The 14,767-nt window shown below is 43.0% G+C and overlaps 1 protein-coding gene across 1 annotated transcript; it reads right to left on the bottom strand.

Annotated features, from left to right (window-relative positions):
* Positions 1 to 1,287: 1,287 nt before the first annotated feature.
* LOC107379014 (acidic leucine-rich nuclear phosphoprotein 32 family member E) lies at positions 1,288 to 13,353 on the bottom strand. Its single transcript, XM_015949565.3, has 7 exons — positions 13,149 to 13,353; positions 5,791 to 5,940; positions 3,852 to 3,974; positions 3,100 to 3,253; positions 2,911 to 3,029; positions 2,780 to 2,837; positions 1,288 to 1,944 (listed from the first exon to the last, which is right to left on the bottom strand). Exons 1-7 carry the CDS (start codon positions 13,200 to 13,202, stop codon positions 1,859 to 1,861), a joined length of 744 nt encoding a protein of 247 aa, XP_015805051.3. The 5' UTR covers positions 13,203 to 13,353; the 3' UTR covers positions 1,288 to 1,858.
* Positions 13,354 to 14,767: the final 1,414 nt, after the last annotated feature.

The raw sequence follows: 14,767 nt of genomic DNA, 5'->3' as shown, positions 1-14,767 counted from the left end.
GTGATTTGGATTCTTTAGATCAGTGTTTCCCAATCCTGGTCCTCAGGGCCCTCTCCTACATGTTTTCCATGTCTCTGCTTCAGCACACCTCATTTACATTGGCTCCTCAGTAGCACATCAAGTGCTGCAGATGCCTGTTAATCACTCATTCATTTAAATCAGGTGAGTGGCTGCAGGTAAACACTGGTGTTTAAAAGGGCAACATGGAAAACATGCGGGACAGTGTGCCCCAAGCTTTAGACCACCTTTGTTTTGAGGTAAAGGTACATCTAAGATCTTTGTGTTAATAGTTTCTAATTGGGATAGACTGATATATCAATCAGCCAATAGTTACTATTTTATATCTACATCAGCTGATATACCTCTTGTCTATCTGCCATAAAAATTGGCCCAAAAACCATCAGCTTATATCAGTCATCAGCTGACCATGACCTTTACATATCGGCATCAACCACACTGGTCGATCTCTAGTTTCTAGTCCTCCAGGGTCATGTAAAGTCTATTATCACAACAGTTTGAACATCTCGTCATAACTGGCGTCTATGATCACGTTAATGACAAGTCTGTAGTAGTGTTATGTTTGCTACAACACTGAACTTACTCTTAATCAAAGATGTTGAAGTCTCAGATGTTGTCTCTTAGACATGTAAACCTTTTCCATTACGGTCATGTGTTAACCATGCTGAGATTTGATTTTGCAGTGACTTAGCTCAGTCTGACACTAACAAAGGCGGTCAATCAGGATGCACTGCCATGGGGGCAGGATCTTGAGCATGTGATATCACACGTCAAGGAGTGAATTGGATTGACAGTTCTGGGCTAAACCAGAAGCTCTGGACAGGTGAGATCTGACCTGAGAATTACTAAAACAGATGGATTTGGACTCTACTGAAAGCATTGTCTGGTTTAAGTAATTTTATTTAAAAAGTCTGGGATTACAGCGACACAATCAGAAAAACAGGAATAAAAAAATAAAATTAACATGAAGAGGCTCTGACCTCATGGGTCCAAACTCACACAGACAACACCAGAGACCTACAGCAACCGGTTCAATTATTTACAAAAGCAGGAGCTGCAGACAGCTGGATGGGAGTGGGGTGGGGGGTCTAATGCAGTAACAGTCACTTTAAAATGAAGGAGTCCACGTCAAAGTCCCAGAGAGACATCCCATAAGACAGCAGGTGTACCTCAATGTTGGATAACATTTAGACCAATCAGGAGTTGAAATGATGGTAGCCTTGATGTCACAAAGCAGAGTTGCTGAGGATTATGGGTAATCTAGTATCTGAGACAGATAGATGAGTCCTGGACCAGGAAGACCAGGGAGATGGGGAAAACCAGTGGCTGAACTGGTTTCATCTAACAGAAACACGCTGCAGGTCTGAGTCAGAATCAGGACTTCCTGTGGGGTTCTGCTCATGGAGGATCAGGAGCTCCAGGTGTTCCTTCTGTCATGTATGGGGGTCTCTACTGCACATGTTCAGAGAGGTCCACACCAGCTGCATAAAAACTCACCTGCACTGATCTGAACTAGACCAAAAACAAAGCCAGCTTTGAGAAGGCCTGGTCATGTGATCAGAAACGTGACCAATCAGAAGTCCAGTTCTGAGCCGCTGCAGAGCGTTTGTCAGGGAAAAGAATTGTTTGATTTGTGTTAATGTTGTTATTGACATCCAACCATCAGCTGATCATCAAGAACACCATCTAATCTGATAAGTCTTCCTCTGTGTTACCAAGGTAACGGCAACATCAACTAAGGATGACACATCTGTGAATTTGAACTTCTGGTGTCTGCAGTTTAGAGGCCACACCCATCGTGGGAGGGGTCATCTGATGAGGGCGGGGCCATGTAAGTCCACTACTCATCATCGTCGTCGTCGTCGTCACCTTCGTCCTCTGCATCTCTCTTCCTTTTCTCTCCCGTAACAGCAGCTCCGTCCTCATCTGATAAAACATCACAGATTATAATCAGGAATCATTTCATTGGTTTGATGTTGATAGCAGCTGCTTCCTGAAAGAAGCTTCCTGTACAACGGTGCTGCCACACAGACCAGGACTCATACTGGTACCAGTCTGGAGAATTCAGCCCCACCTGCACTTATCACTCCCCTCCAACTCCACAGTAGCTTCTGCTTCCTGAGCATCACCCTCCTTCTGGACCTCAACATCTGAAGCCCAGAAAAGTAGACACTTCCTGCAACAGCTGAGGAAGTTGACCATGACAATCATGGTGGAGCTCTCAACAGCAGTAATTGAGTCCACCATCACCAACTCTATCACCACGTGCTTCTCTAGTCACCGCTAGGGACAAAAGAAGCCTGCAGCTAATCATCTGCTCGGGGAGGAGATTCTCAGTGTCAACCATTTCACCTCCAGGTTCAGGAAGTGGGCAGCTAAGATTACTGCCAATCTCTCTCAAACCTACTTTCCAGTGTTCATCTGGCAGGAGGTCGAGGTCCATCGGGACACGGAGTGAGTCCCTCATCCCTAATCTGGACTCACCAATAGATCACCTTCTCCTCACTTCTGCTCCTTAATGTTAAACATACTTGAGTCACATGATGCTTTAGAGATAACTATTTAGGTAACTTCAGAGTTAAAGTCCCATTAGTCATCATCACAAGCTGAGAGATAACCCCCCAGTCCAACCTCTTAAAGCTGAGTGTCGACCACAGAGGCATTGGGTTCCATTTTAAAAGTCTTTGAGATGGTCTGACTGGAATTTCATCTTTAATCTCTCAGTACAAGTAATTAGTACCCAGTAATTTATGTCACAAACCTTCCTCCTCGTCTTCCTCCTCATCCTCTTCTACATAATCTCCATCATCCTCTTCATCCTGAGAGAGACATCCATCAAGACTCTGAAGATTGACCCACCCCTAAGAAGGCCACAAACACCCACAGACTCACCTGAATACCTTCCTTCATCAGGTAGGACAGGCCAACTTCCCCCTCAGAGCCATCCTCCTCCTCATCATCATCGTCATCAGGTGGACCAGCTTCTTCATCATCATCATCATCATCATCATCTGGAACAGAACATCAGGTCAGAACTCAAACCTTCGGGATTTCCATAAATACCAGATGAAGTCAGCTCACCATTCTCAGAGTCAGGAACTTCGTTGTCCTCCCGGTCAAATCCGTCCAGGTAGGTGATCTGAGGCAGCAGCTCAAAGGCATTATCTCTGAAGTCATCCGGAGACGTGACATCACAACCAACCAGGTCCAGACCCTTCAGGTTCTTCAGGTTCTGCTGCAGGACCACAGGGCAGAACACTCAGAAGGAACAGTGAATGTAGATATCTTTGAGGCTCTAGAACAGGGGTGTCAAACTCATTTTAGCTCAGGGGCCACATTGAGGGAAATTTAGTCCCAAGTGGGCCGGACCGGTAAATTAAAAACAACTTCAGATTGTTTTCTTTGTTTTAATACAATCAATATAAAACAAGGCTGGAGCCTGAGGACAGTGTATCCAAAATAGTACAAGTACAACACCTGAAGTGTACTTGAAAATTTGAAAAAAAAAAAAAAAAAAAAAAAAAAAAAAAAAAAAAAAATTCAATAAATAAATAAAACATTCCTTAGTGATTCAAAGAGCTTACAGATCACATGGCTAGATCAGTTTCATGCAAGTTTACACAACCATCTCGCGGGCTGGATCCGGCCCGCATATTTGACACCCCTGCTCTAGAACCTCCCTGGCACTGTGTTACACCTTTATTCTGGAGGACCAGAGTTGGACACTACTGTATTAGAACCCGCTGACCTATATGTGACGGAGCTCCTTCGGGTCTAGACATCAGGGTCAGCAGGTGAACTTGGAGCAGTGAGTCAAGGATCGACAGACTTACCAGTGGCTTGATGCTGCTCATCTCTTTGATTTTGTTCCCACTCAGGTTCAGGTAAGTCAGGTTGGGACATTTCTCCACCAGCACGTCCAAACCACCAGAGATGGAGTTATCGCTCACCTCCAGCTGAAACACAGAAGAAGCTCAGTGCCTGGTGACGGCTTAAAGATTCAACTCCATCCACTTCCACAGCCTGACAGATTTCTGTGACTGCAACAAAATACAGCCGCCGCCTTCTGCTGTAGGATGAGCCTTCCCGATTCCTGTTGCAGCACCCCTCCTCCTGCCGCTCGGCCCACAGCTGCTGTGCATCAGCTCATTGGTGGCCGGAGAGCACAAAAGGAAGAAGCTGGGAAGCCTTCAGGGAGAGTGGAGAGCACGGATCTGTGACGTGGTCTTCTCCCTTTCCAGCGTTCTCGGATTGAGAGATTGTAGTTTGCGTGGTTGGTTTAGGACTAGTCTATGGCATTTAATCTCTGCTCAAAGGAGGGCGATAGTAATCTTTGTAATTATTAGTGCTAACTTGTTGTATTGGCTTGTGATTAGTCTTGTGCTCAGAAGAATCTTTTGTGTTTATTTGTAGCAAGGGTTTGAAATCCCCTTTTTGTTTGAGTATCAGGGTCAGATGACTTTAATTTTGGGGATCTATTTTTGTATTACAACAGCCTTCAGCTCGATTTCCATGTGTTCCTGGTTGAGCCAGTGTTTTTGGTAACTTTGTTAATAAAATACTACTATTTGTTCACACTGACCCCTTATTTGCACTGCACGTCAAAACATCGCGAAACGGCAGTGATACGTACTACGCAGCAATTAGCCGCCGTTACAGTGTTTGAGTTCCTTTCCACCGGCAGCGAAGAGTGGCACACTACGCTTCCAAAACGTCAAACTCCACAGTTTAGATCAATCCAGGCAGGAAGTCAAACACAAAAGTAGTGTAGAACATCCAAAAACTTTCAAAATAAATGTCACGTGCAGTACGTCATTTCCTGTGAAGTTCTGTAACCGATGTAAACAGAACAGAAAAGACATTTTTTCATGCATGCAGTCATCTATCTTTCTTGTTCATTAGTGTGTGGATGTTTGAAATCACGTGTGATGTTGCAAATCTCCTGTAATTACGTGACGTCACCGAATCAGCTGTGTGAAATGCTTTTGCACCTGTTTCGCGTCAGAATTGCTCCCGGTTGGAAACGAGCTCATGGGTGGAATGTAGTCATTACGTTACGGCTTTCATGGCTAGTGTTACGTCCCCAACAGGAGATGTTAACTCATTCACTGCCATTGACGACTAAAGTCGTCATTTTAGTTCCAACCGTTCACTGCCAATGACATTTGCATTTTTTTACTGTTTGAAAATCGGAACGAGCCCCCGCGCTGAGAGAAAAAACATCTCAAACCTGAAGCCGATCTTCATCCGCATACGTCACATGATCAGGAAGCAGAACATCCATGTGTTAGGAGATCGTTTTGGGCCGTTCCTGTAAAAAAAAGTGAGGCGCGAACCGGAAAAGCGTCTGCCGATCACAATTCGACAACGGATTATGAAAGAATGCATAACGCTGAAAACACGCGGATTCTTCCTGATGTAAGAGGTGAGTCTCCGCTTTGTTTTGGTTGTTTTGGCGTCGACATCATCCTAGCACGCAACGTTCTGTGACTCTTTAAAAAACTGTGAGAAACGCTGGCAGCGAAGGTCGTTAGCAATAAGGAAACAGCTGGCAGTGAATGAGTTAAAAGGCGAAGGAGGGGGTAACATAAGAAATACGACAGTGGAGTTAAAATGGTTTTAATTGTTGTAACAGGTTCTAAAAACAATAACAAACAGGCTGGTAGCTGTAACAGCTAGTGGAAAGCCGGGGTAACGCGCCTACCTTATGCTACTCCTCCAATTATTATTTTTTAAATAAGGCGCAACAGCGACGGACCCAGGAAAACTGACCTTTTGTAGTTTGGGCAGTGAGGGCAGTTTGGAGAGGGAACTGATCCCGACGTTCATCATGCAGAGACTCTCCAGATTTGTGTACTCATCCGTCAGACCTTCAACCTCTCCATCACTGGAGCGACAGTTTTCCACCACCAGCTCAACCACCTGACAAACAGAAAAACAGACCATGTGACAAAGATGCCATCGGATGCAGCCTCTGTCTAGGGTCATCATTGCAAGATCTGTCGAGGATGCACACTGGATTCTCTGGGCCACGTTCAAGATGCCAGCGTAAGGCTGTCCCATAAAGCTCCATGTAATATGATGAACCGAGCGCCAGTAGTGTCAGACTACCGCTTACGTCTCAGAGCGTGCTCGAGAGTTTAAAGACGTACCTCTGCAACCCATCTCATGGACAAGTTAAGTCTTAAAAAATATATATGAAAACACAACATAACACGAGCATAATAATTGTAAAACAACACGTTTTCGTTCTGTTTTGTCAGGTAGAGGAGAGCATTCCTAAACAACAGGTGTTGCATTCGGCCGTAAATACGGAAGATAAAATAACGTCTTGGTGTGAAACGCTCGTCAGCCACTAGAAGGTGCCATCAGATAAAAGAAATAAACCAGACATCTCCTTTAACACAGTGAGGAAGCAACCATGTTAAACAGAAGTTGAAACTAAACTTAGCAGCAATAAATAAAGAAATATTGTACCCATCGTAAGTTTGTCTTACGAGGGTTTTTTCAGTTCTGTCAAAAGAAAGAAATATGCAGACAAATGAAGCCAAACACCACAACAGTTTTTGACTTTTTACCAACAGATAAACTAACAAATCTTTTCTCACTTTGTCCACCAATATTACAAGAACAAATATATCTAGGTGAGGAGCTCAGAGAAGAGCCACTGCTCCTCCAGTGTCGACAGGTGGTGGGTTCTATGGTAATTTTCCTTAAGTGTGATGTCACAAATAGGGACTTTTTGAAATAGCCCATTTTAGGCAAAGAATTCCTGACATCCCTTCAAGCCAGACAGCCCTGCCCTACAATCTGGTGGTCAGTAAAAAAAAGTTCTGATGGAGTTGGGCAGCTGAGAACGTAATTTATTCGGCTGAGATGCAAATACAAGCAGCAGTGGTTGGAGACCACTGGGACCTAATATGGTAGCTTAAAGTGGAAGTGGAAAGCCAGCTAGGACATCACCCTCCATGTCAGGGATGGTGGAGATGAACAATTCAAATGTATATATTAATGTATATTAAAAAATAAATAACTTATACTCACTATAAATTTGTGTTTTGCTTGATTGTGTAAGCCTACATGCAATCTGAATTATGTACACATTTAGGCTGGGAAATAAATCGAAAATTAATCGTTATCGAACTTTCTGATTCTTAGCGATAATTTCCCCCATGTCAATAAATTAGATAATAAAAAAATGAAAAGATGTGTGTAGGTCATAGTGTAGGTTGGCAACATTGTTTAAGAAGCTGTACCACCTTGAGTCACGTAAAAATGTGACTCAACGCATACATGTGACAGCCCCCTCTAGTGGACTACTTTTGTTTCTCTGCATACCTGTAGTTATCATCCATTTATTGTTATTGAGGTGAAATCCTCAATATCGTGATATATCTCTCTCTCTCTTTCATTAACACACACACACGCTTTACTAAGATGCAGGTCCTTCTAAAAAAATTAGCATATTGTGAAGTTCATTATTTTCTGTAATGTACTGATAAACATTAGAAATTCATATATATTAGATTCATTACACACAACTGAAGTAGTTCAAGCCTTTTATTGTTTCGAACATTGATGATTTTGGTATACAGCTTATGAAAACCTAAAATTCCCATCTCAAAAAAATTTGCATATCATGAAAAGGTTCTCTAAACGAACTATTAACCTAATTATCTGAATCAACTAATTAACTCTAAACACCTGCAAAAGATTCCTGAGGCTTTTAAAAACGAATAGGCTGTTCCCAGAGTGCTGTATCAAAAAGTGTGGCAGAAAACGCTGCACAACGAGAAGAGGTGACGGGACCCTGAGGAAGATTGTGGAGAAGGACTGATTCCAGACCTTGGGGGACCTGCGGAAGCAGTGGACCGAGTCTGGAGTAGAAACATCCAGAGCCACCATGTACAGGCGTGTGCAGGAAATGGGCTATAGGTGTCGCAATCCCCAGGTCAAGCCACTTTTGAACCAGAAACAGCGGCAGAAGCACCCGACCTGGGCTACAGAGAAGCAGCACTGGACTGTTACTCAGTGGTCCAAAGTACTTTTTCGGATGAAAGCAAATTTTGCACGTCATTCAGAAATCAAGGTGCCAGAGTCTGGAAGAAGACTGGGCAGAGGGAAATGCCTGAAGTCCAGTGTCAAGTACCCACAGTCAGTGATGGTCTGGGGCAGGCACGCAGATAGGGTGGGGGACGGGGGGGGATCTGTCCCCCCAGATTCAGATCGACCCCGATCCGTTCCCCGCACTAAGGCCAGAAAGAAAACAAAATCGGAGGTTAAGTGCTTGAAGCTCCTTTGTCCAATTACATTGAATGCAGCATGACGTAAACAAACATCGACTCCAGAGGCGCCAAAGTGGTTGCTGCAAGGATGCAGGATGAAGCGAAAAAGGCAAGCAATGATTACTGCGTATTTAAAAAAGACCAACAGTGTAAGCAGGCGGGACCGATCTGTCTGTTTATGCATGCTGGTTTTAGTTTCAGTACGTTGTTGTCAGTGTTGAGACTTACTCGTTATAAGCGCCAAAGCCTCATTGCTGACTTTAACAAGTCTCATCTAAAAATATGATCCCTCATGAAGTTACTACTTTACATCAGAAGATAATGAAGATGTGTAACCTTCAGGCTGAGCAAAGTTTTGGAGTTTTTAGAGTTTGAAAAATGCCTCCCGAGTCCCACCGTGAGGCTCCCAGTTGGGGAGAGGAGATGCATGCAACACGAAGAGCGCAAATATTAGATAAAATGTATACAGAGAGTGCAGAATTATTAGGCAAGTTGTATTTTTGAGGAATATTTTTATTATTGAACAACAACCATGTTCTCAATGAACCCAAACAACTCATTAATATCAAAGCTTAATGTTTTTGGAAGTAGTTTAGTTTTAGCTATTTTAGGGGGATATCCGTGTGTGCAGGTGACCATTACTGTGCATAATTATTAGGCAACTTAGCAAAAAACAAATATATACCCATTTCAATTATTTATTTTTACCAGTGAACCCAATATAACATCTCCACATTCCCAAATATACATTTCTGACATTCAAAAACAAATCAGCGACCAATATAGCCACCCTTCTTTGCAAGGACACTCAAAAGCCTGCCATCCATGGATTCTGTCAGTGTTTTGATCTGTTCACCATCAACATTGCGTGCAGCAGCAACCACAGCCTCCCAGACACTGTTCAGAGAGGTGTACCGTTTTCCCTCCTTGTAAATCTCACATTTGATGATGGACCACAGGTTCTCAATGGGGTTCAGATCAGGTGAACAAGGAGGCCATGTCATTAGTTTTTTCTTCTTTTATACCCTTTCTTGCCAGCCACACTGTGGAGTACTTGGACGCGTGTGATGGAGCATTGTCCTGCATGAAAATCATGTTTTTCTTGAAGGATGCAGACTTCTTCCTGTACCACTGCTTGAAGAAGGTGTCTTCCAGAAACTGGCAGTAGGACTGGGAGTTGAGCTTGACTCCATCCTCAACCCGAAAAGGCCCCACAAGCTCATCTTTGATGATACCAGCCCAAACTAGTACTCCACCTCCACCTTGCTGGCATCTGAGTCGGACTGGAGCGCTCTGCCCTTTACCAATCCAGCCACGGGCCCATCCATGATCTGGCCCATCAAGACTCACTCTCATTTAATCAGTCCATAAAACCTTAGAAAAATCAGTCTTGAGATATTTCTTGGCCCAGTCTTGACGTTTCAGCTTGTGTGTCTTGTTCAGTGGTGGTCGTCTTTCAGCCTTTCTTACCTTGGCCATGTCTCTGAGTATTGCACACCTTTTTGGGCACTCCAGTGATGTTGCAGTTCTGAAATATGGCCAAACTGGTGGCAAGTGGCATCTTGGCAGCTGCACACTTGACTTTTCTCAGTTCATGGGCAGTTATTTTGTGCCTTGGTTTGTCCACACGCTTCTTGCGACCCTGTTGACTATTTTGAATGAAACGCTTGATTGTTCGATGATCACGCTTCAGAAGCTTTGCAATTTTAAGACTGCTGCATCCCTCTGCAAGATTTCTCACTATTTTTGACCTTTCAAGTCCTTCTTTTGACCCATTTTGCCAAAGAAAGGTGCCTAATAATTATGCACACCTGATATAGGGTGTTGATGTCATTAGACCACACCCCTTCTCATTACAGAGATGCACATCACCTAATATGATTAATTGGTAGTAGGCTTTCGAGCCTATACAGCTTGGAGTAAGACAACATGCATGAAGAGGATGATGTGGACAAAATACTCATTTGCCTAATAATTCTGCACTCCCTGTAATTGCCGGCAGGTCTGGCCTTTGTTGACTGATCACTTTGTCTGGTAATGACTGACTGATTATGAAGCAGAATATTGACTCTGATGAAGAAATTAATTCATCCAGCCGGGACGATTGACGCTGCTGCAGCATCAGACAGCTGGTGCTGCCTGAGAGGTGTGTGGAGTTTACAAGCTCCAAACCATAGACTGTACATACTGGACAACAACAAAACGTTGGGTTTGATGTTTGTTTAACCTTCTGAGACGTGATGGATGTAGAAATGATGGTAAAAACACCGCAAACGTGACAGACGTAGTGACAATGTAAAAAAAAAAAAAAAAAAAAAAAAAGCCGTAAAAAGGGGCAGATGCCGATGCGTTATGTATGGAAGTGTGCCACATAATCATAAAAAAGTAAAGCATAAAATTTAAAAAGAGATTTATGTATTTATACATAAATAAAAACTTTCCAAATATAATGAAAATTTCGAAATAACGTAAAAACACGAAGGAACATCTGTTGGTCAGGCTGAAAAGTTTGGAAACCACTGTTCTAAGTGATAAGTGAATATCGTTGTTTAAATATATTTTATGTGCAGTTTTTTAGGGTTTTTATGTTTTCTGTAAAGATTGGTATGCTGAAAATCATTTAATGTTTTGCATAAAGCATGAGGTTTTGGTTAGTAATCATAGAAGAATAACAAATGACAGAATTAAATAGTGGGGCGCCTCTGTCAGTGCGCCCCAGGGAAGCTGTGGCTACATCGTAGCTCATCACCATCAGTGTGTGAATGGATGAATGATACACTGTAGTGTAAAGCGCTTTGGAGTCCTTACTCTGAGAGGCGCTATACAAGTGCGGATCATTTATTATTTATAGTGTTGATCAGGCAGAGCTTCGTTGCCAGCGTTCCATTGCATAATGGCTTCAAACACGTATATAAAAGTGTTAGTTTTTACGTAAACCATTGGATGAAATTACACAAACTGACTGAGCTCTAGTTAAGGCTCTTGCAATAGTTTGTGTATGTGTGTGTGTGTGGGGGAGGGTACATTGGATCTTTGTCCCCCCCAGTTTGAAAATCCTATCTGCGCCCGTGGTCTGGGGTGGCATGTCAGCTGCTGGTGTTGGTCCACTGTGTTTTATCAAGGGCAGGGTCAGTGCAGCTAGCCATCAGGAGATTTTGGAGCACTGCATGCTTCCATCTGCTGAAAAACTTTATGGAGATGAAGATTTCATTTTTCAGCACGACCCGACCTGGCATCTGCTCACAGTGCCAAAACCACAGGTAAATGGTTTACTGACCATGGTATTACTGTGCTCAATTGGCCTGCCAACTCTCCTGACCTGAACCCCGTAGAGAATCTGTGGGATATTGTGAAGAGAAAGTTGAGACATAAGACCCAACACTCTGGATGAGCTTAAGGCCGCTATAGAAGCATCCTGGGCCTCCATAACACCTCAGCAGTGCCACAGGCTGATAGCCTCCATGCCACGCCGCATTGAAGCAGTCATTTCTGCAAAAGGATTCCTGACCAAGTATTGAGTGCATAACTGAACATAATTATTTGAAGGTTGACTTTTTTGTATTAAAACACTTATTGGTCGGATGAAACATGTTAATTTTTTGAGATGGGAATTTTAGGTTTTCATAAGCTGTATGCCAAAATAATCGATATTAGAAACAATAAAAGGAATGAACTACTTCAGTTGTGTGTAATGAATCTAATATATATGAAAGTCTAATGTTTATCAGTACATTACAAAAAATAATGAACTTTATTACAATATGCCAATTTTTTTGAAGGACCTGTAATGCTGCAATCATGCCTGCAGTTAAATGCGTTTTATTTTATAGGCTTATATTGTTAAAAAGAAATGGTATCCGAGTGCCATCTACTGGTGGTGTTGAGTACTGCGCTTTGAGGTCACAGAGGAGATGATTGAGATACTGAAAACTCAAGCTAGAAAACAAACCAAGAACAAAATAATGTGTGAAGGACAAAAATGTACAATGTGGACTGCATTTGCTGTTGAATGTTTGGTAGAAATGCGTAAACAGTGGGTTTTCGTGTTTGAGTAACAGTCTAAGAGAGTAAGTTTGATAATTGCTCACGAGAAGCAGCTGTTCAGGAGAAGGAAAACGAATAAGTTTTGAACAGTAGTCACTTACCAACTGTTGATTTGAATACTTATAAAAGGGCCTAGGAACGATGATCTTTAGTTTTTTGTTGTTTTTTTTTTTACACAGAACCTCGCCAAAGACCACCATCCGGATACAACTACAGAGACTCACCCCGTGGAGTCCCAACCCTCTGTAGCGATGTGGGCGGGAAAACCACCAGGGAATTTAAAAAGTAGGACGAACACGCATAAGCGATGCGAAGGTTTGCAAAGAATGAAACGTAAAAGTTGGCTTCTATAACACATGGTCTGGTTCTAAACTCCTTAAAGGATGAACAACAAACTTAGAGGATTAAATTGCAGCTGGCTCTGACCTAAAACTCAACAAAATTACGCTCACATTATGTAAAACACCGAGATCGGGAGCTGTTAAGCGGCTCGGGTCGGTCCAGGAGCACCAGACCATCACCACGTTAGCTGCTGCTAACTGTTAGCTGTTGAGTCCGGCTCACGCGAGGCTCTCCCGCAACCAGAACGAGAAGTCACAGCGCGAGAAACTAAACGCGGAGGAGTCCACCGGGTCTAGAGCCTCTCAGAATAGTGCAGCGCAGCGGAGCTACATGTTCTGTTTAGCCCGCAGAAAGGCTCTTAACGCAGGTTTCCATGGTATAAAACCAGCATCGTGTCTGTCGGACTCCGCATCCTTCTCCTTGAACTAAATACCAGTATACTTTGTTTTAATTACAAACCTCGGCGGGACTTCTGCTCTTCAGCGCCAGACTGACCCTCTTCTTCATCTCCATGATGAAGCTTAAAGAAAACAAAATAAAAGGGTAACAAAGAAAGACAAACTAAAATCCAGGTAGCGAGGGCCTCCTCCGACGTACACCAGGCAAATACTAAACCACCATGTTAACTACTGCCCAGCCTCCATCTAGACCACGCCCCCTCTGTGATTCACGATAAAACAACGGGGACAGAAACCCACTAAGCCCCTCCCCTCTATCATAACACACATAACCCTAGTCTGTCATTGGTTAAAACAAAAACGGGTTGACTAACGACATAGCGACAACTGGTTTATTGGTTTATTCCGCCCTGCCGCCAAACAGGCGCAAAGTCCTTCTCGTTTATCGGTGTATGGCAATCCGTTTTAACATTTAACATGCAGACTGGATTTTGAATCCAAGGGAACTTTAATTGTTTAACAATCACAAATAAACTAAGAGCTGGCAGATGATCTACAGGAGTTTATGTAAAAGCCAGCCTAAACTGATCAGTCTTCAATACGCACGTGCACGCACACACACACACACACACAACACCACCTTGTTTCTGAATTTACAATAAAAATGAGAAACAAAAACAATATGTGGCATTTTATCGTATCTATCTATCTATCTATCTATCTATCTATCTATCTATCTATCTATCTATCTATCTATCTATCTATGAACATGAGAAAACTAGAAAAGTACAAGAGCCTCAAAATAGAACTTGAGAAAGCCTAGAGAGTAAAGACATCGGTGGTGCCCGTGGTCATTGGGGCAGTAGCCCCCAAACTGGAGGAGTGGCTAAAGAAAATCCCAGGGAAAAAAAATCAGACATCTCAGTCCAAAAAACTACAGTAGGAACAGCTAAGATACTGTGCAGGACCCTCAAGCTCCTAGGTCTCTGATAGGAACCGAAGCTTGGAGGGATGAGACTACCTGCGGAGGATGAGATGGGGATTAAAAATATATATATATTATATATAAATATGTATATATGTTTGAATGTGTAAAATATGTGATGCTACATTCAAATTGTTTATTGGTGCATTAATTGTCTGATGCATGACAGTTCATCTAGTGTTAATCAAACTGTAAAACGGACAGCTTAAGCTTAGTTAATGGGCGTAGATTTGGCATGGACGGAGGTGACCATGTCCCCACCAATATCCAGCAATGACCCAATAGTCCCCACCATTAATTTGACCACCAATGTTAAAAAACAGCAAGCATTCAATGTCTCCTTACCCTAGAGGTGCAGAAAAGGTAAAATGATGTTCTCTCGACTCCTACCTCTGCAACGCATATGGCCAGTGTGAGATGTAGATTTACAAGTCCCCACCAATGTCAAGAGCAAATTTATGCCAATACGGTATGCTTCTGCATCGGTATAGAGACACGCATCACCATTACCCGTGCTTGTGAGGGCTCTCCAGCAGGTTCGCAAAGACAGACGGAGTTGAGCCCACTTTTCTAAACATCAATCCAATGAGACGGAAAATGGAAGCTTATGATTGGTTAGTACGCCGCTTTCGTCCACTGCAATGCCATTGCACCCTCGAAAACAATGAGAGACAAAGATATCTAGCCGTAGACAC

The sequence above is a fragment of the Nothobranchius furzeri genome, chromosome 5 (genome assembly GCF_043380555.1).
Source record: "Nothobranchius furzeri strain GRZ-AD chromosome 5, NfurGRZ-RIMD1, whole genome shotgun sequence".
In the NCBI taxonomy this organism is placed as follows: Eukaryota; Metazoa; Chordata; class Actinopteri; order Cyprinodontiformes; family Nothobranchiidae; genus Nothobranchius; species Nothobranchius furzeri.
This window is presented reverse-complemented; position numbering and strand designations above follow the sequence as displayed.

Bases quoted from the DNA above. Each gene is read 5' to 3' on its own strand.
- LOC107379014 (XM_015949565.3), bottom strand. From the start codon at position 13,202: ATGGAGATGAAGAAGAGGGTCAGTCTGGCGCTGAAGAGCAGAAGTCCC. The intron at 3,030-3,099 runs GTGAGCTGACTT...GTTCTGTTCCAG, and splicing joins AGTTCCTGACTCTGAGAATG to ATGATGATGATGATGATGAT. The intron at 2,838-2,910 runs GTGAGTCTGTGG...TGTCTCTCTCAG, and splicing joins TGATGAAGGAAGGTATTCAG to GATGAAGAGGATGATGGAGA.